Here is a 26,627-nt window from a genome sequence, read left to right as displayed (position 1 = left end):
AATGCAAGTGGAATAGCTTCATATCCGACACGTGTAATGTTACTGAAGTATGACACTAATGTGAGTCAGCGTGAGCGGAGAGACGTCAATGTTAAAGCTGTTCGGGGAGTTCAAATGATGACTACTGGTAAACATCACCACGGCCAAACAGTAAATCATGTTAAATTGACAGCACTATTCTTAATATTTCTTATTCTTTATAACATCAGTAACTAAAACATAGAACTATTTTGGTCAAATTGACAATATATTAAGTCGTGAACATGTTTGGAAAAAAGGAAAACTGGCTTACTTTAAAATCATTATATCTTTCATTTCATTGCCTCTAAAACACCTGTTAGATGCTTGTAATAAATGTGGCTTTTCTGTCTCTGGCTCAGTGGTGATGTTCTCTAAAACAAAACAAAAATGATGGAGTTATTACTGTAACAGACTCAGATGTGAGACAGGTGCTGTTGAAAGGTCAAGACTTATAACAGAGACAACACAACAACATCACACACACTGTGACACAGGAAGGAAGATTTGGGGTCAGTCAGATTTATTAAGTTTTTGAAAGAAGTCTTTTCAAGGCTGCATTTATTTGATCAAAAATACAGTAAAAACAGAATTTAGAATTTTAGAATTTAGAATAGATGTTTTCTGTTTTAATATACTGTAAAATGCAATTTATTCCTTTGATCAAAGCTGTATTTCAGCATCATTCCTCCAGTCTTCAGTGTCACATGATCTTCAGAAATCATTCTGATATTCTGATTTGAAGCTCAAGGAACATTTCTTACTATTATCAGTTGAAAACATCTGTGCTGGAAACCATTTATAATTTGCTTTCATTATTTATTTTTTCATTTACATTTTTTTAAATTATTTTTGTTATTTATTCATTCCAAAAATACAATATTTATTTTGAAAAAAATTTACTGACCTGATATTTTGAACAATAATATATACTAAATATACTAAAACAGGAAAACCTAGTATTTCTAAAGTATATGTAATATACTTATCTATTTAAATTCTACAATTTAAGTATTTATGTTTTTATTTATAATAATACAATTATTTAAAAAAACATATGTATAAATATAAGCAGGTAAACACTGCTATTTTGTTATATTGTCATTTATATAAATTAAAACTTTTAAATATGCCTTTGCATTAAAAAATGCATGAACTATTTTTAACAAACAAGAAATATGAGATTTTCAAGCTCAAATGCTATTTGATTTTCCTTCTTTGAGCATTAAAGGATTAGAAAAGAGAGAGAGTATGGTTGTCATTTCCTGTATGGCAGAGCAGCAGTGGCGTCATTAAGGTAATGAAGAGCTTGTTCGTTAATGCATTGCCCTCATTCTGACAGGGCCGGGCCGTTCGCACACCATCCGAGAGATTCATGTGTCTGGAGACGCTCCAGATCCCACGCTGAGTTTTATTGATCTGTGACTCGTGTGGACTGAGCCTTTATCCTTTCATAGGGCCAATAAATTAATGTTAGACAATGCGAGCGTGTCATTTAGGAGATGGGATGTTACCTCCGTCTTCTGGGGCTGCTGCAGTGATTTGATTTAAAAGGGTGAATGCTGCGAGTGAGTGAAAATACTAAAGATCAGCAGCTGAGCAAATGAGGACTGGTACAAGAAACAGCAGACACTTTCACAGTCTGAGGGAGAGACGCTCGAGCAGAGATCTTTAAAGAAATCGGTTCACGCTTGCAAAGAAATTCACAGACAGCAAGTCACAGAGAACCGTGACAGGCGATGAACAAATGTCACACTTACAATATCACTACAGTTAATGATGGTTTAAACTCATGCGGTTTATACATCTACTGCAGATTTTAAAAAATCGAACACCAAGCAAACAGCTTTTTATAATGGAAGACAAGCTTTGATGTGTCATAATATGCTTGATATTTAATAACAGTTCACTCCTTTCTGGTTCTGCTAGCCCCGCCCTATAAAAAAAATCTCACTGGTCCAAATCTTGGCCCCGTATAACTGAACTTTAAATTGAGATTATGTTGAGATACTATTATAGTTTAAATTAATATTTTTCATAAATTTTAATTTTCTTTTATTCCAGAGTTTTTTTATAGCAACAAAAACTTTTATGGTTTTAGTTTTAGATAACCATAATAACCCTGATATAAAGCATCAGATATGTTTTTCCATGTGAACAGAAAAATTACCTATTATACTTTTGATCATATGTATAATAAAATATAATTTTATAAAATAATTAAATATATTATATCTTTTATAGAAATAATAAATAATATTTAGTAAACTATTTTCATGGCATGAATAAATATGATTCCATTTCCCCTAAAAAAATGTTTGTGTGTGTGCATGCCATTTTTATTTATTATATAAATACTACATCATATTTATAACACTTCTTAACATATTCTTGGCATGAATAAAGATGAATTAGTTTCCGGAAGAATATTAATGTTGTTTCAATGTTTCTTTCAGCTGAAAGGCCTTTAGCTTTTTTTTGGTTCTTCAGATTTCTTATCATAACACAAGCACCATTCAGGGAACAAATTTAGATTCGCTTTTAGGACTTTTGATTTCAGAACGCTTGCACACAAAAACATAGAGCAAATCTCTGTGAATGAAAGAAAACATACGCCACGGGGAAAAGAAAACATGCGCACACACACATGAACTCACTCACTTCCTCGTTTTACCTCTACGATTTCTCCCAAAAGGCTTCGTGGTTGAATGAGTGAGTGTAAAAATAGCTCAAGATGAATAGTCATGTCATCGGTGGTGGCGTCTCCTCTGACCGCAACGCACACGGACGACAAACGTACAGTTTTTGGGAAGAAATTAGTCATAAAGCACAGGACTGGTAACGTTTTAAACCTAATTCTAAACTGATAACAACAACCCTCCCATCCCACGACTGCAAATAAGATTACAGGCATTAGATGTTCACTTAAAAAGTAGGCTATAAATGATAAAATACAAGACAGAAAGCAAACCTCGTCAATTATTTATTGCAAGCAGTGAGAAGACATTTGACTAAGATTGTTGGCCATCTTATAATTTATCATTTTTCTTCATTCTATAAATTAATATTGTGACAGTTCAATACTGCATTGATAATATATATGAAACTTATTTTGTTTCAAAGGTGTTTGAGAGAATTCTGGCTAAATGTTGTGTATATTACATATGTGCAATTCAATGGTAGCAAGTGAGATTTATTATATACAATACTTACTTAAAATATACTCAAAAACCTGTAAAATGAGGACGCTGGTATAAATAGATTTTCAAATAACTGGTCAATTAACTTCTATTAACTAAATGAAATCAACATTTAGTCTGGGCATCATTTGCGTTTAAAGCAGCTTTTGTATACACAGTTGTGCTCATAAATTTACATGCACCTTACAGAATATGTTTACATCCCCCAGCTCTTAATGCAGTGTGTTGCCTTATTGAGCTTCAGCAAATGTTTCCACCTTTTGTAATAGCTGTGTATGAGTCCCTTGATTGCCTTCAGTGTGAAAGACTGATCTCAAAATCATACAGTCACTGTTGGAAAAGCTTCAAATAGACAGAAGATGCTGGAAAACCAAAGAATGTGCAGGAGCTAGGGGATTTTTCTGAAGAACAGCAGGCTGGCAGAACTGCTCAGGACAAACGAGGGACTCATGAACAACCATCACAAAACAAGAAAACCAGTCATGGATCATCCAGGGGCTCATTCTTCAGAAGTCGCTAACTTAGTTACTTAGTACGATTCGGCATGATCTTGTACTGGTTGGTTCTTCGAAGCTCATCCAGGAATAACAAAAGGTCCATAAACCTAAACCTGCTCGGGGCCAGGCTTATTTCATGTAAACAGAATTAGAACTGACACTTAAAATCTGTCCGCTACCAATGCTACTTTATTACAAGAGTAACCTACTGATCCAGGGACAATAATTTAAAATAATAATCATTCAAAAATTAATTTAAAAATAATATAAAAATGTTGTGTTGTCTTTAATACTATAGACACAGCCGGTTTTACTCACTGAAAGATTTATTCGTCACAAATAATTACTTCATAATTGCATTATAGTATTACTTACAGATAATGTAGAGTCATGCATTAATTTGAGTGATGATGCCATTATGGGAGGGGCTTGATGGAGCAAAAGAGATGCAGATAACATGATCTCTTCACCCTTAAGAAACTTTGATTAATGCTGTCACGTAACAAATCTGTTCAAATATAAAAAAAATATTTTAAATATGAATAGCTAATTACTGTATTGAAATAACAATGTTACGCCTGTACAAATATTAGAAACAGTGAATATAAATCATGTAAAAAATAAAAAAGAAACAGTGCACATTTCATTTATGTATTATAACATTTATGTAGTTTTGTTCTCTTGGCTGTTTCTTTATAAAAGTTTTTCGTACGTGTCTTTTTTTAATTATATGATGTCATTACGCTGCTGTTATTATTGCGTCTTGTGGAGTATATATATAAACATCTGTTATGTGAAATAGCTTATTAAATCAAAATCATGATCCATCTTATTTAGTTAAAATGATTAACATATTTGCATATTCTGCAAGGGGTATGTAATCTTATGAGCACAACTGTATATATCAGAGATATTCAAATTTTTAATTGATCAAGTATTAGCCTCGATGATTTGTTAGTTAATTAAGCTGGCATGGATTTCATTTGACAATTTTAAAACATTGTAATACTGATATACAGTAAATACAGCATATATTGTGAAGTGCAGTAAGTGAACTCTCTGTATGCCGGATGTTGTGCGATTAAAGCAGGTTCAGAGGTGTCAGGTGATCGCGGAGTGATCTTAATAAAACATGTGAGGTACAGTACGTGGGAACACTTCCTATTAGGTTTCTTCTCGGAAACTCGTAATTAGTTCATTGTAATGCCTCCTCAATGAGCGTGAGGTGATATCTGAGAGTCTAGTTTCTTGACACACTTCTACAACCCTCAGTTCATTGAGAGCAATGGGCACAAGGCTAGTAAAACATGCGCTTGAGCTCTGTTGATTACAATGGATGCATTCTATCAGGGCACAAAGTTTAGCTTGTTAGCTTCAACGTTTCACCTTAACAAAAGGAATAGTTACTTGTCACTTTTTGGCCTAGCACAGTAATTATCAAGCATTCTGAGATGTGCATTGTCACATTAAATGGCATGCCGGGACAGACTGGAAAGCTTTTCACCGGATTGATTGACTTGCATTCTTGAAACTCGAAATGAAGCCGCTCAGATCTATAATGCTAAATGAGCTATTCTCACGGCGCTGAATGAGACACATGATTCATAGCTGATGCGGCTGAGCTTCCTGGAACAAAACCATTGAGCCCAGCTGTTCCTGTCCTCTAGATCTGGCTAATATAATAAGAGAGCGAAGGGAGCTATAAAGACCCTTGAGAATGGTTTACACGTTTATCCAGTGGTAAACTCATGGCCAACATACTGAAATGTCCTAGGTTGCGTTTTGTGAAAAATTTTAAGTAACGATCCAACAGCAGTATTTAATCAATCAAAAACTCAATAATTCAACACACGCTAAAAATTTATTTCTTAAAAAAAAAAAAAAAAAAAGTGAGATTTCTCAGACATCCCAGTGCTTACAGTTTAACTAAAATTATTATGAACACACAATTTATTGATATAAGAACATTAAATTAGCAGTTAAATGGTGAGTTCACCGATTTTCAGCCAGCTTTGTATTGTTAAAATCTCAGTAGTACGTAAAGAAACATTGTTTATTACTGTTCCAGGAGGTTCAACCAACTCAGAGTTTAAACTTGAACTCGGACTCGGAATAACTTGGACTTACCCTGAGATGGGAAACTCTGAGTTTTAGGGTTCAGAACTGCTGAATTGTTTTAGTTCAACCAACTCAGAGTAGGTTAACTCTGAGTTTAGCGTGTGCTAGGGATATGCCGGTATCAAAAAGCATATGTATTGATATAAGATTTGTTTTTATTACTTATACATAAATATGTATTATATTTATTAATATTTATTACATACTTTTAATGGTATTAATAAAGAAAATTCCACATTTTTATTGCTACATTGTCGATAATATAAGTAAACGAACAATGTGTGTTATTTTTCAGTTTTTCCTGTTTTCTGTCTTTTCCAACATTTCTTTGCCACAGCCCTTTTTCACTGTTTTTTTTCAAGCATTTAACACCAATAATGTTTTTTTGTTGTTGTTGTTTCTATTACACAGACTGACAACTTTTATTAAAATCCTATCTTGCCAGCAGTGAATTAACCCTTTAATAACAGCTGTGCTTGTATAAAAATAAGTGATTGATCATACAGTCAATGACAATAGAACTCAGGTTGATGTAAATCTGTCCAAATGTGCAATCAATCAGTGTTGATGTTCAGTAATGACGTTATTGAATCAGTGACGCCAATGCCAATCAGTCTGGAAACCACATGCAGCAATTTTCAAGACAGGAATTTGCTTAAGGCTTCTTTCCATACAGCTTGTGTATCACCTATAAAAAGATTATTGCTTTTCAATCAATCCGTATTGAAGATTTCATTCGCATTAAGGACAAAATAAATATATTTAGTGTCATGAAAAGATGATTCTCCAAAGGCTGAATAACTCTGGCAAAACTGAATCCTCAATTGCACATGAATGAAATCAGTTCGGTTTAAAGCATTAAAACCTTCCTGTTTCTGTCTGGTTTCTGAGAGCATGCACACTAGACGTCTCACAAATGTACAAAACATCATTCCACTAAGCCACTTTTATCCATCATGTGTGTTCACCACCTGCTTTGGGCATTTAATCCATTTTGAGTCACAATGACTCGAATGTTTATGCCAAAAAGACAGAATCTGGTAAATAATCTGTCTTGAAATATGATGCAACAAAGTGACTTCTGTCTAGTACGTTAGTATCTTGTCATAGATTAGTTTACCGATCATAAATGAAATTCATCACCCTAGGCAATGAATTTACATGCACAAGGAGTCAGATGCACTCTTTACTTTAGAGAAGGAGAGAAATATTGAACTGGAATATGCTGGCATCTGCCTAATTTAGTGGATTGCAACCCACCAGTTGAGAAGCACTGACCTGAGGCAAGCAAGGCATCAATTTAATCGGCCTCATTTCAAGCTACATAACTAGTCTAATAAAAACCTGCTGTCTAATGTAGGCCAACTCACCCATATCTGCAGTTTGATTCTCTTGTCGTTCTTGTAGACGGTTTTGACTTTGAAATCGATGCCCACGGTGCTCACAAACGCTGACGTGAAGGCGTCATCAGCATACCGGAAGAGAAACGACGTCTTTCCTACACTGCTGTTACCGATGATCAGCAGTTTGAACATGTAATCGAAGTTCTGGTCAGATCCTTCTTTCTGTGTCGCAGCCATCTGGAACGAGAAAAAGATACATTCAAACAAACCACTTCGGCAACACACAGGTGCATTTTATCTGCACCAATAAATCTTCAAAAAGCTCATACAGTATGCATCTATTATTGAGCTACATTATATAAGATGTGAACACTAATCAAGCAATCTGAACAGAGGACTGAAGAAGTTTAAGATCTAACACTAAACTGCTGTTTATTAACAGAAACATTTGGATTAATTAAAGTTGTTCGATAATACTGAATATAAGTCGCATTTATTTAGAACCAAGAACCAAGAGAAAACATTACCGTCTCCATCCGTGAGAGCGCCCTCTCGCGGCTGTAGACGGTAATGTTTTCTTTTGGTTCTTGGTTCTAAATAAATCCCACTTAAGCCTCTTTCACACTGCACGTCGGACCCGGCAAATTGCCAGAACATTGCTTGGTCGCCTTCTGTGTGAAAGCAAACACGTCCCGGGATTGATTCCGGCATTGTACCCGGGTCGGGGACCTAGTAACATTGCCGGGTTCAGTCCAGGGTCGAGCGCTGTGTGAACAAAAGCCAGATCTAATGGCGTGTCGTAGTGATGATGCACGTTATCGCGCAACTCTTTTGCGGGTTGTTTTGAAGGAAGATCAACGTTTGCGACAAAAAAAAAATATGTGCAAACTGTAGTGAAGTGAAGTGAAGTGAAGTGAAGTGACATTCAGCCAAGTATGGTGACCCATACTCAGAATTTGTGCTCTGCATTTAACCCATCCGAAGTGCACACACACAGAGCAGTGAACACACACACACACACACACACACACACACACACACACACACTGTGAGCACACACCCGGAGCAGTGGGCAGCCATTTATGCCAGTTAGTTCCTCACTTTCCGATCGTTCGCCAGCTTCAGTGAAAGTATAATGTGCCTTAAGTTTTCGACTCGTACATTACACGTCACGCCCTGATGTCACGTGCCATTACGGGATCTTTACCAGTTGTGTGTGAACGCACGCACATATCCCAAGTAATCACTGGCAGTGTGAAAGCACAAAATCTAGCGACCTGGGAACAATTGCCGGAACACTTTACCCGTGTATTTGCCGGAATCTCAGTATGAAAGGGGCTTTATAGTCCAGTGCAACTTATATATGTTTTTTTTCTCGTCATTACATATTTTTGGACTGATGCGACTTATAGTCCGATATATATAAAAATTGTCTTTAATACAATTCTAATCAGTAATAACACTAATAACAATAATCTACTGTATTTACACTGTTTTTGCAATAATATCATAATAATATCATGCATATCTAAGGTATAACTATGAAAAACATTGTATGTTTTGTATTTATACAAATACAGCCTACTGTATATTTATTTAAAAAAAATTGTAGTACAGTAAAACAGATTATCAGTCTGTAATTATATGGAAATATAATAAGACCTAAACCTCTTTATATATATATATATATATATATATATATATATATATATATATATATATATATATATATATATATATATATATATATATACACACTAAGTAAAAAGGGTACAGTAAAGATTTGTGATATGGTTTAAATTACAGTAAAGACGCAACTTGTGAATTGAATTTGAAAAGTACAGACCTATTGAGCTCATTTCTACACATTACACGTGCAAAGAAACTACATGTTTAACACTAGACAGGTCTACAATCAAACAAACATCACATTTTATTTACAATTGACATTAATAACATTTAGACCTTGTCATTGGCTGGAATAACCTAGAAAATCATCCATAAAACCTATCCTCAAAGACCATCCTAAAAATACAGACAAGCTGACAATCTTATAATTACGATAATGACAAATGTAGAAAGAGGAAGCGATTTAAAGCTATAAAATGCTTTAGTACAGGACTATTCCCCCAACCCCCACATTACAGAGGGTTAGGGTGTGTTTCCATCAATAACAAATATCCATTTTATTCACCCTTACGCTCGTTTGACCATAACGAGAGATTTTATTATGATGAGAACAAGGTTAATGCGTTACAGCAATTAATTGTGATACATTTCGCCTTATATTCATTTCTATACCATTCGGAAATGCTCAGGAAAACTGGAATTATAATTGAATAACTTGTTATAAATACATATGGGACAACAAAAGCTTTAAAAAGACCAGTTCAAACCTGCATGGATCCGTCCTGACGCATCCTACCGAAGCCCAAAGATATTTGGCACGATAATTCAGTCGGTTACCGGTGATGCTCGGATCACTCCGTGTCCTCTGAGCATCAGCCGCTCCACTGTGCGCGCTCCCGGCAGCGCCAACCTCACTCAGTCGCGTTTGCCGCTGGGAATTGTAGTTTTCTCGAAAAGAGCAGCTCTGCTTTTTGTAGTCCTAACCCGGAAGACACTGGTCTTTTCGATTGATTATCAAAAAACTCAGAATTTAATGCACAAAACAATATTTTATATATGTTAACAATTTACTTTTAATAAAAAAAGCGTTTTCAAAATTCACGTTTGAGGTAGGTTAATTTTGTACATCAGCAGACCGTACTTTACTAAAAACCAAAACGTTTAAATCCGAATTCAAGATCTATATAATTTATGTATAATAAATAAACTATATATATATTTCAGTATTTTTTGTTGTAATTATAAGGAACTATTTTAGATTCTTAACAAATTTATTCACAAAATGGTGAAATCAGTTGTATCAGATTTGCACAATTATGTTTACAACTATGTAATATTTACCAGATATTTGCAGATCGATCTAATTGATTTGGTCAGTCTGAAAAGCCTCTAAAAACCCTGGCAGGAAGTAGGCAAGGTAAAACATTCTTACATTCAAATATATTTTAAGTTAAAAGATGGCCTATTTTATTATCCTAGGCAAATTAATATTTAGATTTTGCTCAATAATTCAGTGCCTAGCCCTATAAAGTCTGTCAGCGGTAGAGATTGAGAGTCGTGTAACGCTACAGGAAAGGTTTCAGATTGATTTAATCTTCAACTGCATTCACAGGCAACCCTGTCGAGCATCGTTATTTTGTTTGGCTTCATCGTCTGCGTTTATTTGATACACGACGCGTTTGTTGCATCAGCGCGACCTCTAACGGTCAAAGTGCGAATAGACACAATAACAAATGCCCCTTTATGGTCTAAAACACCTATATTTTTTTAATATTTAGTCTGCATTGAATAGTTGTGATGTTCTTTAGTCAAAGCAAATTGAATTTTGATAAATATTTTAGCAAAAATGTGACAAACCAGTATTATGGGTTAATTATTATTTATTTATTTTTTTTATTGTTCTTGGCAGATACAGTACATCATCTGAAAGCTGAATAAATACGTTTTCCATTGATTTAAGGTTTGTTAGGATTTTACAAAATTTGGCCAAAATGAAGCAATTTGAATATCTGGAATCTGTGGTTGCAAAAAATAAATAAATAAAATAAATAAATAAATAAATTCAAAATATGGCCAATTGAATTCTTAATAATTTTGACCCATACAATGTATTTGGCTATTGCTATAAATAAACCTCAAAGACTTAAGACTTGAAGTCAAGGTTTTGTGCTCCATGGTCACATATATTTCTTAGGTATTCTTAAAGCTTTCGCAAATCTCTGACAAACATTTAATAGTAGGAAACAATTATATAAACCTGAATTTAAGTAAACATAAATGTATAAAACAAAACAAATTATTATATTTTGACAATATAAGTCTAAAAATTAAATCAAACTGTAATAGTGGATTTAGTTTTAAGAAGCAAGATGTAATTGCTCACAGCAATTAATGTTATTTTACTATTATGTATATACTTTCATATCATTTGTAAATGTTTTGAACTGGCTTTTATTTTTATATTTTCAATTTAAATTTAGTTTAAATGTTCTTTTTATCATGTTTATTAGTTTTGTTGTATTTTTTTTATTTCATTTTTAGTTATTTTGGTATTTAGTATTTCAGCTTATTAGTTAGTTAGGTAAAAAAAAATGTTTTAGCCTGAATGCACTGTAAATCGCTTTGGATAAAAGTGTCTGCTAAATGCATAAATGTAAATGTAGTTAATCATTTTAGTTAGAAAATTAAGTTTAGGCAACATTTTTTATTTCTTTAATCTTTGTTTCAAATTTTTAGTTTTTCACCTAATATTTATATTATATTTGAACTTCATTTAAATGAAACAACACTATTTTAAAAAAAACTATACTCTACCATACAGTAACCATACTAATCCATACACAATTCTGTTAGCTTCTGATTCTAATTTCAATCCTACAAACAATACAATGGATACTCAAGTTGAAAGAGCAATATGTTTGCCTTGAGATGCCTTACAGTATGGAGGACTGTATGGAGGTCATCCTCGAGGAACGCAGTCTGGACCCAGTCTCTCCGTACTGATCAGATCTGCCTTCGCTGGAGTCTACAGACTCTGGGCAAGTTGAGACAAACTAAGGAAGCTGAAAAGGTGTAATATGATATTCTCCCAGGTGCCATTTCTACCTTCAACAAAAGAACAAACTCTACAGTAAATGTTATCAAGCTTCTAGAAGGATGCGAAGGCCATCTGGCTGACCTGGGATCAGGCGGTGGATGTTTGGTATGTCATGGATAAAATGTCAGGTTTTGGAGCTTATACTTCCTCTCATGTATTAACTAATTTTGCAGCATCATCAATGGGATTTCAATGCACAGGTGTTGAAATAAACTCCATATTATTGGCCTTGTCAAAGATTAAAGCATGGTGGCCGTGACACTGATATTCATGTCGGCAAACTGGACTTCTGCAGGGTAAGCTTTATACCTATGTATTCTACATTATGCCAAACATGTCTATAGCTTTCATTACTGCAGCTCTTTGATATTTCAGACTGATCCAAATACACAAACTCCTGCAGTGGTATGTTACTGGATTGACATGATGGGGGCGCTATAGGATCATATAATTCATTTTCTGTCTGTAATCTGCTTGTAGATCTCACATGCATTTCAAGAAGTTTAAGTATTTTCATTTTTATAAAATGCTGACACTTATTTTAGCGTCCCTGCTTGCATTAAAACATGCAAGTAAGATTTGATATGTTTACTTTAGTTGACGCATAAGATATAAACAAAAAGTACTTTTTTATAGCATTTATTAATTTATAAGAATATAAGAAATATGGTATTATTCATTGTTAATTCATGATGCATTAATTATGTTAATATAAGACAATTTGAAATGACATTAATAAATGATCATTATTACATTATTGTAAATTCACTGTAAATTGTCGAATTATAATTCATATACTACAGTAGTTTTTAATGAATTTATTATTAATTAATTTTGAATTATAGTTTTTATTTTTGTATTTTCCTGTTTTATTTTAAATGTAAAGTTTTACTAACTTTTTAAAATTGTTTTTATTTAATGTAATTTGTGTATAGATTTAAATTTTTATTTCAGTTTTAGCTAATTGTAGTACATCAAGTTAAACTAAATGAAAAAAAATGTAGCTGGAATATACATTTACATTGCATACGCACACACACACACACACAGTTTAAGTTTAAGTTAACTATAATAAACCTAAGTGTTAGCAAAACATCTTATAGTATGACTTTTTGTAAAGCGTATGAGGGTTGAAGATTTGTAATGATGATTTATACGTGTTAACGTGGCAGATGGGGGTTGTGGGAGAGAAGCTGTTAAAGGAAGTTCCTGAGGATGCTGGAGTCATTGTGTGGAGTTTCCCTTTTCCTCACTGACCCCATAGCTGCACTGCTGGATCTGGATTAAACCAGGTCTGGGCTTACGATGTCCACACTAGAGAACCGTCCAGAACATCTTCTGAACAATCACAGGCCTGAACCAGCCTTCTGGTATCCAGTGAGCGGTCCATTCTCAATAGTGACAATCGAGCCGCATGCGACTCAGAAATTGAGATGTTTTGCTCTTTATAAAGGCCTTACATAACAGATGATTAATGGTTCTGTGTGACAATCAAAACTACTAGTCCTTTATTTTGACATACAAATCCTGAAACTTTATTTCAAGGTTTAAATAAAATGCAATCCAAGATTTTCAACATGGTCTCAAGACCAAAATTCAGTATAGGATCATGAATGAAATGCCCTTTAAATGTGATCTTGCATTCAGTTGGGATGGTTATTAGGGATATAATACATACATATCTAATCTTCTGATGGATCATTTGTCTTATAATTTCCCTAACAGCCACATGAGATGCTGCCTTGCATGTCTTGGATACCCAGAATAGATATGATAAACATGATAATCTGTCATGTTTACACACTTATTATCATCACACTGTCTGCTATACCCTCAGTCAAAATGGATGCTTTTGGCTGGAAAATAAAACTTATGTTTAGTGCAATGTCTCCCAACTAACCTTGCAAACATAAGCTCCTCACTCTTTTATACATTCATGTCTTTATACACCCTGCTACAGAAGAACCTTCCAGGCTGCAGTTTGACATCACTGATGAATAATTCATCAGACATGTGGTCAGCTAAGCAATAGGGGGAAAAGTGAAAATGGGATCTGCTTTTAATTTTACACTGTTTTGTGTTTTATTAAGCCACACTGTGACTCTGCATTGTTTGCATGCAGTCAATATCAATGTTTACCTGTTGAATTTAACTATAAATAACTGAATTCTGCATGTAAACACTTTATATTTCAGGACTTGAAAACCAGCCTTCTCAGAACCACAGAACAGCATCAACACACTTCAGCTGATCCAAACAAAAGTAAACATTTTCCCACTCTCCCTCAAGACCACTTCAAGAAAAGCAATGCATTGTATAAAATGTGTCACCTTCATTTGCAGAACACTGAAAACTGATGACCGTTGTGTTGAATAAAGGATCTTTGAGGTGGGGCAGTTTTCAGGACGTGAAATGTTTAACACTGTAGTCAAATCATAGGTCAATCATAAGAAAATCTGGTATAAAGAAAAAAAAAAAAGAAATGCATTAGCCATGACATTATGCAATTATGTGGGGAAAATTGTAAAAACAAAAGCATATTTACAAATTTATTTCTAAAATGTAGACTCTAAATATAACAATAGGATCTATGAAGATTAAATGCTTCTTATGTATCTAAATCAAGATGTTATTAGAAATGTGCTGGCTGTGTGTAAGAGGAGTGTCAGTATGAGTCATACATGCGCCACACAAATAAATCCAATCAAACTAGTGTAACTGCACCACATGGTGGCGCTGGAGAACTTTACTGTAATATACAGTCTCTAAAGTCTAAAACTTGCCTACGCATGTCCTCGTCAAACTTATAGATGCAAAATATTTTAACAAGCTACATGTACAGATTGAATAAATTAATATTCAGTGAACAAAATGGGTTAAACATAACATTTAAGTAAAGATAAATAATAAGAATAACAATAACAAGAAAATGATTGAAAAATCTGAAATAATATAAAATTAAAATTAATTTTATTTCTTGTAGTTAATTTTTCTATGTTTAAGTTATACATTTAATTTAAATTGAGTATAATAAAAGTTTTCACAGCTGTGCATTATATATATGTCTAATCTCAGGAATAAAATATTCCATATGTCAAAGCGCTTCAAGACGTTCCATATGTTGCGCTTCAAGACGTTGTTAAGAGACGCGAGTCTAGTTCCAGCTCCGCGTGACGCGCCAGTCAAAATAAAATAACTGGGCGGAGCGGCGCGCGCTTCTATAAGAGCGAGGCTCTGTGCTGATTCCTCCCAGTCTGGACTCGAGCATGGACATACTCAGGACTATAACACACCATCATCATCAGCAGCAGCCTGTGAATAAAGGCAAGATGTGTGAACACACACACCACAGACCCACCGAGCGCAGACGAGGCAAATCAGAGGACAATAATGCTCATGCCACGCAGGAAATGTCACGCATCATCACGGATTCAGCCACTGGGAAATGTTACTGTAGAGGAAAAGTTTTGGGCAAGGTAAATATTTTACATTTGATTATGAAAAAATAATAACATATTTTTGGAGCACTATTTACATACTACAGTACAGTAATATGATAATACCATGCTGCATATGAAAGCCTATTGTACTTTGAAAGTTTTAATTTTGAAACCAAATCAATAAAAATAGTTATGCATACATAAAACGATACCAGTTGAATATATTTAAATAATGCTCTAGTTTGTCATTGTCTTATAATGCATTCTCTCTCTCCCTCTCTCAGGGTGGTTTTGCCAAATGCTATGAATTTACAGATCTGAGCACAGGCAAAATGTATGCAGCCAAAATCATTCCACACACGCGCGTTTCCAAACCTCACCAAAGGGAAAAGGTAACTTGCTTTCCTGTTGTAACACATTTGCTCCTGGCTGCATTGTTCAAATTGTTTATTAAGCTTGCAACCGTTTGATTGACAGATCGACAGAGAAATTGAATTGCACAGAGCCCTGCATCACAAACACATCGTTCACTTCTACCACCATTTCGAGGACAAAGATAATATCTACATTCTACTTGAATACTGCAGCAGACGGGTGAGTGCTATCGACGTCCTTCAATTGAGGAAACAGATCTTGTAGGAAATATTTTTGCTCATGTACATTTTTTTTTTGTTATTTTTCTACAGTCACTAGCACATATTCTCAAAGCCCGAAAGGTGCTTACAGAACCAGAGGTTCGGTACTACCTAAGACAGATCCTCTCTGGGTTGAAGTATCTCCACGAGCAAGAAATCCTCCACAGAGACCTTAAACTAGGTAAGCAACTATTACACACATTCAAACCCCAATAACACTGCCTTCCTGTAGCTCAAATATGACGCCAAAGTGACTGATTGCAGGGAATGCATGAACTGATAAAACATCAACCTTGAATGCAATACAGATCATTAAAAAAACTTTCTAAATGCATAGATGTAAATGTAATAAACCCTAATTCTGTTGCTCTTCCCAGGTAACTTTTTCATCAATGAGTATATGGAGCTCAAGGTTGGAGACTTTGGTTTGGCTGCAAAGCTCGAGCCGGTCGAGAACCGTAGAAGAACAATATGTGGAACACCAAATTACTTGTCACCTGAAGTCCTCAACAAGCAAGGCCATGGATGTGAATCTGATGTGTGGGCGCTCGGTTGTGTGATGTAAGTATATATCAGCCAACGTTTCTCTTGGATTTCACAGAAATGTCACAGAAATGCTTATAATGGACAATTTGCATCCAAACAGGTATACCATGCTTTTGGGAAGACCTCCATTTGAGACTACTAACCTTAAAGAAACATACCGGTGCATTCGGGAAGCGCGCTATTCCATGCCGTCGTCTTTGTCGCCCCAAGCCAAGCATCTAATCAGCAGTATGCTATCCAAAAACCCAATGGATAGGCCACAACTTAATGATATCCTATGCCACGACTTTTTCTGCCAGGTGTGTGTCTCTTTGTGGAAACAAAACTTTCTTGACCAGTTCCCACACAATGAAATATTCAGTGGCTTTGAGCTTGTTTTTTCCCTCTTATATCAGGGTTTCACACCAGACAGACTGTCTGCTAACTGTTGCCATGCGGCCCCAGACCTCCACCACACCAGCCCTGCCAAGAGCTTCTTCAAGAAAGCCGCAGCCGCCCTGTTCGGTGGAAAGAAGGACAAAGCCAAGTACTTGGAGACTCAAAGTAAGCACTTACTAGTTTACCCTAAACCATTTCTGGATTACCCAAATTGCATAATCAGACTAATAAACGCCTTGTTTCTGGCAGATAAACCAACCAAGGAGGAGGATGACATAAACAGACTATGCCTTGACCTCCGGAAAACGGCAATCAGCCCTCAACCCTGCAGACAAACTCTTGAGGTGAGCTCCTACATCCTTCGTCAGAGTTGAGCAGATAGTTTTAAGATTGTAACCTAACCCCACATTCCATAATTTCCCACAGGACAGTAAACCCCCCATCCCAGCTGCTGGAAAACCAGCTGTCCCGATGAAGGACACCAGCAGCAAACAGCACATTAAAGACAGCATTCGAATGATAGTGCGAGGAACCCTCGGGAGCTGCAGCAGCAGCAGTGAATGTACGTTGCACGTTTTTTTGGGTTTCAAATTAAGGATGTTAATGGAGGTTTTAATGTGATATCTAATGGGTTTTGGTGCTTTCTGTGTCTTCAGGTCTTGAGGACAGTACAATGGGAAGCGTTGCAGACACCGTGGCCAGAGTACTGCGAGGCTGTCTGGAGAACATGCCGGAAGGTGCGTATCAGACGATCTGAACGCCATCTGTTTCTCAAATGCAAAGTCTCTTTTATTAATCCATTTGGATTTCTCGTTCACAGCTAATGACATTTCGAAAGAGAGCATGAACAGCAGCTTCCAGTGGGTGACTAAGTGGGTGGACTATTCCAACAAGTACGGCTTTGGCTACCAGTTGTCAGATCACACAGTTGGCGTTCTCTTCAACAACGGCACTCACATGAGCCTGCTGTCGGACAAAAAGTATGTTTAAGATCCCAGATGTCTTTTTAGCTAAAAAAAAAGCATTGATTGCATGAAGACTAATGTGTCTTTTTGACCTTCAGGACGGTGCATTACTACGCAGAGCTGGGACAATGTTCAGTCTTCTCCACTAGCGAAGCCCCAGAGCAGTTTGTCGGCCAGGTCACCATCTTAAAATACTTCGCCCACTACATGGAGGAGAATTTGATGGATGTAAGTGTCCTCGCTTGGTCGAAATGTGATTGCTATCAAATCAAGTCATCATTGTTTATATACTGCAGTGCTTTATACAGTACAGCAGTTTCACAAGAAAAATAAAATAATATATAACTTTTTCAAATGCTTACAAAAAAGGCAGTGGTGTCTTTATTGAAGTTCATTTCAAACAAATTGTGAAACAAGTTCAATTCAGCTATACGCAGCTCTACAGAAGACAATAGTGTCGTTCGTTATTTAGCCTAGTCAGTTCAATGTTGATTCAATTCCATTAAAAAAAAAACCAGTGTTGCAAAATCTATCAATTATGAAACCGTCATTTCAAGTAGCTCTACAGGAATCAATAGTGTCATAATTCAGCTCAAGTTTTGTTTAGAAGTGTCAGTGCAGATAATCCACAGTGTCTTTAATCCACAACTAAGCAATTTGCATCAGATTTTCTGATACTTCTTGCTATTCCTCAACAGGGAGGTGATTTACCCAATGTCACAGATGCAGGCAAACCCAGATTGTATCTTCTTCAGTGGCTCAAGTCTGATCGGGCACTCATGATGCTCTTCAATGATGGCACTTTCCAGGTAAGACTTCCTGTCTGTACTTCTAGAATGCAAAAGCATCTAATACTGAAATGCTGACGTGGAATGCTAAACGCACGTTATTCCCACAGGTGAACTTCTACCACGATCACACCAAGATCATCCTGTGCAATCAGAGCGAGGAATACCTCCTGACATACATCAACGAGGACCGCGTGTCCACCACGCTGCAGCTCAGCACCCTGCTCGTGTCCGGCTGCTCGACAGACCTGCGCAGCCGCATGGACTATGCACTTAACATGCTGTTGCAGAGATGCAACTGAAGCCATGGAGTACTTTGCTTTGAAAGGACAAGAATGTGGACTACATACGGCTGGATGGGAGTGTCGAAGATGGGAGGAGATGTCATGGAGTTTTGCAAATGAGCTGGGCTGGGACCAGAGGCAAGGATGAAATCGTGACAAATAGTTTATCTTTTTTTAATGCAGAAATCTTGCTTTGTTGAAGCCAAACGGAGGTGTTAATGTTGAGGCAAGGAGGTTTCAGCAAGGCGGGGTGCTTGGATGTAGCTCTCTTGAGAGCAGATTTCATTTAACTGTGAAAACATTCCTGCTTAAGGACACGTGCTGCGTCGTCAAACGATCCGATGCTGTAGTGTCTTCCCAACCTGTGTTGGGAGAAGAACCGGCTGCATTTCACTGTGTGGACACGACCTGCAATGCCATGGACATAACTTATTATCAGAAAGAACCCAGTATTTATTTATTTAATAAAGACAATCTTAGAATTATGTCGGAGTATGTGAGCACATGTTATTTAATTGTTCGTTACAATAACCGTGACTGGCGCTTTGTCCTTTTACTGTACGTCGATCTCCCGGGCCATCATGGGAGTTACGACATACTCATTATGCAAGGCCAGTGGCAAAACCACAATCGCCATTTGTCTTGTCTTGATGTTTGTATGAAGATTAAAGATGAATAATATCGTGGAGGTTGTGTACTTTGTTTCTTCTTTGAAGTGCCAAAGCAGTCGATTACGTAAATCTCCAGAGGCACGATGAAGTGACTTCAAAAACAGACATTATGCTTACAAAAGGGAAGAAAAATAAGAAAAGATAGTGTTGTTTCACCACCTACTGTCTGCCCAGCACAAGCTCCCCAAGCTTCACTCTCAAGCCCTCACATGCACTACATTAAAACAAGGAAAAACTGGACTTGTACTGGGCAATAACTACTACTCATTCTTTTGCATTTAGAATAGACCTGCAACCCATTTTTGTTTCTCAAACGAAAGAAATAATGAAGCTTTACACTTTCACTGACAAACAACACATTGTAGGTCATTTCATCATGCAATAATTAACTCATTTGTAATAATTAGTCATAATTTAAAGATAAATGGAGTGCACAAAAGATCAGTGAAAAGCTTGTGAAAGGTTTACACAATGAATCAAACCAAAAGCATCTGAACACAGATGGCTCCCAATGCTTCTTTTATAGATTATGAACTGCACAAAATCCATTCCTTAGAAAGAAAAAAAAGAATAAAAAACACGTTTAGGACATAACCAACCTTCTTTTTGTGCAATTTAAAAGGACAGCTCACCCAAACATGAAAATCCTATAGTTCCTTACATTCATGTCATTCCAAACCAATAAGACTTACATTTTGGTCTCAAAATAACATGAACAAACACATTAGCTCAAAATCTCATGATCAATAACTCAAAAAGTTAAGAGATTTTACAATGACTTAGACCTTTCTAAATCACATTTCACAACACAAAATAAAAATATGTATTTTGAATCATACGGTCATGCTGAATAAGGCATTAATATTTGCTATAATTAAAAACTAATAAACAGCCAACATGCTAGTGATATGCATGGTAAGCAACAAGTAAATAATGAGAATTAGTCGCAAAAACAAAACCTATTTTAGAACCATTAAGATTTTGCAATCTTGAGATTGAATCTTTCCATATGACAAAAGTGTATGGTGACTGAAGCTGTCATCCTGAAAAACGCTTTTATTTCCATAACGCCATGAATAAGGAACAACATGAGGGTGGGAAATAATGTATTCATTTTCGGAAGAACAATCCCCAAACTATCAATGTATATGAAGATGGTAACCAGTATGGTATATATCAAACATATATCTGAAACCATCACCCAGCTAGTTGCTTTTAAGTTGAAAATGTTTTATCTTGGAATAACTGAGGCTCCATGGCAAACATCAATGGAGGAGTTCTCATTCTGAAAACAGTAGTCAATGCTGGCCATTATTTACATTAGAAAGAGTTGACATACAGTATGATGTAATCCTGGGTCATTGTGAATATGTATTTAATTGTTAGGTGGGGTGGGGGGGGGCATTGGGCCTTTATGTCACACAGCTACCATGTCAATCTTCAGTTTGCATTTTTCATCTTCATATCAAGCCAGCTGGTAAGTCGTCTCTCTTGGCCCTGATGAGGAAAGATTCTAGGAACAGAGACACATTTGTTGTCCAAGATCAGTATAGCCCCACAGTTGGCTGCCTGGAGTCTCTTTCTAGCATCATCTGTCACTTTGAAATGTAGGCCATTTTGTCTTCTCTGAGTCAATGCCAGATTACTTAACAGGCAGAATTCACAAAATAACACTTTTTGAGTTATATAACACCAACACGGCACTCTATATTGACCAGGACAATTATCTGTGCTGTTACACAGACTTTCAGCACACAAGAACAAATGACTGGACCTCAAGAAAATTGAAGGAATTAATAATAATAATTACTAATAATAATATAAATATTAATCATAAATACTTATTGTAATAATCACAAATGAAAATAAAATAAACAATAGCAGTAAATTAAATTAATGATTTTATTGATTAAAAAAATACATTTATTTTAAATAATATCATTAACAACAACAAATTATTACTGATGCTTTTATATTGTAAAGTAAATAACTGTATCTTTAGAGTAAAAAATAAATAAATAAATCATTTGATATTTAAAAATATGCAAATAATATATACTTAAAATATAATTAACAACAACAACAATTATAATAAATAATGTTCATAAATGATTTGAATAATAATAATTTTAATTTTTTTATTATCATTAATAACAACAACAACAGCAATAATAATAATGATAATAGATTATGTATGATTTAATATTGTACAGCAAATGAAACAAACAATCAAATAAAAGTAATAAAAGAAACATTGGATAAATTCATATCTATAGAAATATACATTTAAATAAAAATAAATAACACAAAAACATGTTTATAAATTATTTTCATAGTTACTGTTGTTATTGTTCCATAAAAGCAACAATGACAACAACAAAATAGCATAAATGAATAAATAAAGCTTCAAAATTGCAAATCATCAATTTTGGCATTTTCAAGGCAAAAAAAAAAAAACACTTAGCAAACATGTTTAAATCTGCTGACATGAAAACTCTGAGTACAGCTGCACATCAGAACTCATTCTTGTAATGAAAATGCTCTGTGCTAATTCTCTTAATGAATTCCCTCTTAAGTGCCGCTGATATAATTAGACATAATCTCTGGAACTGTTTGCAGAATTGCATCCTAGATGTGGACAAAGAGCAAAGCACAAATGATAAATCACAATAAGTGGTTATGAGCTACTGCATATGGCATGTTTGCCACAGTGTCATTATTGACCTCAAATACCTCGAGACATGCAGTATTGTTCATGTGGTTCATGTCTTTCATGAACAGTCAACACATATTTCCCTCCGAGGGACCTAAGCCACAACTTTACACTGTAAACACGAAGTACAGTACTATCTGTTTATGCATAACAATCCATTCGACTAAACCAGTTGATTATGCATGCAACAGGAAGCACACTGTGACATAAACAAGTGAATTGTGTCATAAATGAGGATACAGTTCTTCCATGTTTTTTCTCAAGAGATGGCAAACAACATGTGAAGACAATGAATCATGCCTGATTACTTAACACCCATCTGCTGGCAAATCCAGCATCCTTCAGTAGTGTCCAAGTGTCCTACATTACACGGACACCTCACACATTTGCTCCAGATTCTCATGTACTTGTCCGTGTCTGAATCTGTCGTCCATGCAAGACCTCAACACGTCAGCTCTGCACCACAACAGACACAGACATTTCCGTCTTGAAGTAATCTGAGATGCTTTTAGGACTAATTCATCGACTCCAGCCTTCCATTGACGTGCCTAAACAGTCTTCATTTCACAGAGAAATTTGATGCAGTATATCTGACCGTAATGTAAGTCGGAGGGTTTCATCAAGATGGTGCACACGAGTTTTCATATCACATGAAGCATCACATAAGCTCAGATTCCAGCACGAAAAAGTCAAGAGATTTTTACAATGAGAGTCATGTGAATGCAGCTTCTTGAATAAATCTCACTAAAAGGTAGAAATCACAAAAAAAAAAAAAAGAAATTATATTACACATTAAAGAGAATATAGTGAATCTGTAAGGACTGAATACCAAACAGCTTTAAACGGAAATGCAAATAATAATAAATGTCCCAAAAGATATGCCTATTTGTTTATTTATTTAATTTTATTTTTAGGTGGAAACGGAGCATGGACATTTCTTTCTGAGATGCACCCATGTTGTGATTTTTTTTATTTTTTTTTACATTGTAAGTTGTTAATTAAAATGCTTTGTCTTTAAGGAAGTGAATGAACTTTTAAAACCTCCACAGAAATGCTGTTTACTGCATATTTGTGGCTTTGCAACGAGTTCATTCATGCCGTTTGGCAGAGTGGGAAATGAACACATATATCTTCGAGCCGCCCGGTTTCCTCAACAGGACCACACCTGACATTCCTCAACACACCTGACGGCTTTTTCTCACAGATTCCCTTTCTTAAGATTGTACAGTACTCTATCTACTACTGCATCTAACCACTCTGCGAGTTCCTACAGGAAATAAAAATCACAAACGATAAACTGTTTAACTTCTCCAGTTTTTCAGTACTGAGAACAAGATTAAACTGAGAGGCTTGCTTACAGGCCTCCTGTTCTTCAGATATTTCTCCTTGTTCTCCTCTAGTGTTTGAGAGGGGATGGCATTCCATGAGACTCTGAAGACAATTCATTTCTTTAGAATAACATGCAATAAGGAACGAAGGAAGCAGGGATAAAATGATGCTTTTAAGCTGACTTTGAAACTTTCTTCTCCTGGAGCAGAAGAGAATTCAGATGCTCTTTTGTTAATAAATTAACCCTATAAAGCCCAATCTATCATATCTGACACACAACTTTCTAAGCATTTAAGTTATCAACATGATCAAAAATCTGCTGTTAAACCGGTTGTGTACAATCTACATTCCTTTTGGCATCTGACTGTTTAGTTGTTTAGTTTAGACCTTTTTTTTTAGCAAATAAAAGGCCTTTTAATATAATTGTACAAATGTTAGATTGTGGTTTGTGTGTCTTTTTGGGGTGAAATATTTAATGTTTTTTATAAAGTAAACAAAATAAAAGCTTAAATACCGTTTGTAATATTTCACTTAAGTTTACTATACGTAAAGAAAAATCATGTTAAAATGTGAACAGCAAATATGACCATTAGGCTTCTGACGAACCTTTATTTGCTCATCTCATCATTGCATTTGTTCATATAATCATCACTGTATTGCATTGCATTCTAAGTTTAAAACTACAAAGCTTTGATCATAAAACCATTTATTTAAATTTTATAAATATATTTTATGTAAGTAGTAGTCTGTTATAAAGATCTCACTGATTTCCATTGCAAGCGATCATAATTTCCTCTTACTTTTTGACCATATAAATAATAGCATCTGCACCAATTTGCATATTTTTACTCAGTTTGAGCTTCCGAATAAAAATTAGAGATAAAATGTTTTTCCTCTATATTCTCAATTTACCAAATAAAGTGAGCCGTTTCAGAAATGATACTTAAAATTAAAATTTTCTGACTATTATTATATGTTGGGTTTCACAGGGTTAAACGGACAAAAAGAACTTTGTTGGATTTTTCTATGAATCAGACAAAGCAAATTACTATGTCTGCATGCCTTAATTTCTGAGGAAATCACTGCTAATGCGGCTCAGCGCAGCAGACAGTATGTACAGTGTGCAAACTGTGTGTTACTGAAAGAAGCAAACACAATGCAGACAATTGTTACAACACAGCCGATACTGTATGCAATGTACATTGCCACACAATGGGGCTTCAGGAGTCGCTTGCATGTGCAGAATAGTGGGCTTGTGGTTGTGTAGGAGTGAAGATTTCACCATCACAAAAGAGCTTTCAAAGGAGCATTTGAACACGTTCTTACTCTTTGCACATTGTTATGAAAATATAAATCTTTACATTTGACCTAATGTTCCACTGGGAAGCTAAAAAGAAAGAACAAAAAATCATTTGGTAGACTAAAATATCAGTTCAGTCTTGTAAAACTGGAAGAGATAGTCAGAATAATGGCTTTCCAAATGGAAAATGCAAACAGAGTGGACTGATAATGAAAAACAGCAATCTTAATTTTAATGGGTGTACATAAAAATGAGTGCTGAGAGAATACAAAAACAGTTTTAACTCTTTCTAGACTTTCATTTTGGTTTCTCACACTAGAAAAACCTTTTCCTTAAACTCAACATGAGATAAAAATTAATTTTCCATCTCAATTAGATTACTGCTTGTTTAGCTTGCTGTCAACTGTTTGATAAAATCACATCCCTGCAGTTTTTCTTACTGAATATCCTGTTGCAATTTCTTACTTCTTTTCAATCTCTCTGATTGAGACTCCTATAATTTTACAAATTCTTAGAAGAGATGGTAATAATGTGTTAAACAGTACTCAGATTTGCCAAAGTCATCTAAGCTGTTATTATTTCAAAGCTCTATACTCTTACTGCACATCAACTATTGTCTCATTTGGGACTTTTTTTTAGATTTTAAAAGAAGCAAGGTTATACTTTAAGGAATTGTTCACCCCAAAATTAAAAAGTTACTCACCATCAGGTCATCCAAGATGAGTTTGTTGAAGTTCTCTTCATCAGAAACAGATTTGGAGGAATTTATCATTAAATCACTGTCTCACCAATGGATGCTCTGCAGTGAATGGGTGCCGTCAGAATGAGAGTCCAAACAGCTGATAAAAACATCACAATAACCAAGTAATCCACACCACACCACTCAAGTCCATCAGTTCATATCTTATGATGCAAAGAGCTGCATGTTTGCAAGAAACAAATCAATCATTAAGACATTTTTTTCTATAAACTGTCACATATGATCCATAATAACGCTTCTCCAGTGGAAAAGTTGTTTTCCTGTTTTCATCCCACACTTCAAGAACTATTTTAGCTTGTAAACAGTGTTTGATCTGTGCAGATTTCAGATTGCTGATTCAGACAAGATGACTGTTTCACTGGAGGTACCATCATTATGGATAGAGGACTCATATTTTAGGTTGAAGGAATGGTTTAAAATTATAAATATCTTAATGATAGATTAATGTTTCTTACAAACACGCAGCATTTGGTTTCACAAGATATTAACTGATGGACTGGAGTGGTTTGGATTACTTGTGGATTATTGTGATGTTTTAATCAGCTGTTTGGACTCTCATTCTGACGGCACCCATTCACTGCAGAGCATCCATTTGTGAGTAATTGATGTAATTTCTTCAAATCTGCTCCCAAGAAGAAACAAGCTCATCAAATCCTATATGGCCTAAGAAGGAGAACATTCTCAGCTATTTTACATTTTTGGTTAACCATTGCTTTAAAAGAATCAAGGATGCACAAGAAAATCATAAGCAAAGAAATGTAAATCTATAAGCACTCAGTCACCCTGTGCAGGCTCTGATCTCGGAGTTCACTGTAAGTTTGTCACCCTAATTGAACAGACGTGTTTTTTAAGAGCGTGAGTCTGTTTGTGCAGCTGGACTGGGTTTAAAGAAGTAGGGAAAAGAGCATCTAGCATA

At 35.3% G+C, this 26,627-nt stretch overlaps 2 protein-coding genes across 3 annotated transcripts in view; one reads left to right on the top strand and one right to left on the bottom strand.

Annotated features, from left to right (window-relative positions):
- Positions 1-26,627, bottom strand: part of LOC113110190 (ras-related protein Rab-3C-like) — a 74,114-nt gene that overhangs the window by 12,540 nt on the left and 34,947 nt on the right. The window contains exons 1-2 of one of the 2 annotated variants that reach the window (XM_026274235.1): positions 9,573-9,936; positions 7,204-7,413 (exon numbers count right to left, since the gene is read on the bottom strand). In XM_026274235.1, coding sequence (XP_026130020.1) covers positions 7,204-7,413; positions 9,573-9,596 — 234 coding nt within the window. In that variant the 5' untranslated portion in view covers positions 9,597-9,936. Of the gene's footprint in view, positions 1-7,203; positions 7,414-9,572; positions 9,937-26,627 lie in introns of those variants that run through there. The other variant, XM_026274234.1, reaches the window with a different exon arrangement.
- LOC113110189 (serine/threonine-protein kinase PLK2-like) lies at positions 15,137-19,626 on the top strand. The gene is made up of 14 exons (XM_026274233.1): positions 15,137-15,378; positions 15,627-15,734; positions 15,820-15,936; positions 16,029-16,158; positions 16,355-16,538; positions 16,624-16,822; positions 16,919-17,066; positions 17,151-17,245; positions 17,328-17,463; positions 17,558-17,638; positions 17,722-17,881; positions 17,965-18,094; positions 18,565-18,675; positions 18,765-19,626. The coding sequence occupies exons 1-14, from the start codon at positions 15,169-15,171 to the stop codon at positions 18,954-18,956; spliced, it is 2,001 nt and encodes a 666-aa protein (XP_026130018.1). The 5' UTR covers positions 15,137-15,168; the 3' UTR covers positions 18,957-19,626.

The sequence above is a fragment of the Carassius auratus genome, chromosome 10, assembly GCF_003368295.1.
Source record: "Carassius auratus strain Wakin chromosome 10, ASM336829v1, whole genome shotgun sequence".
NCBI lineage: Eukaryota > Metazoa > Chordata > Actinopteri > Cypriniformes > Cyprinidae > Carassius > Carassius auratus.
Note: the sequence above shows the minus strand (reverse complement) of the source record. Positions and strands in the feature narration are given on the sequence as shown.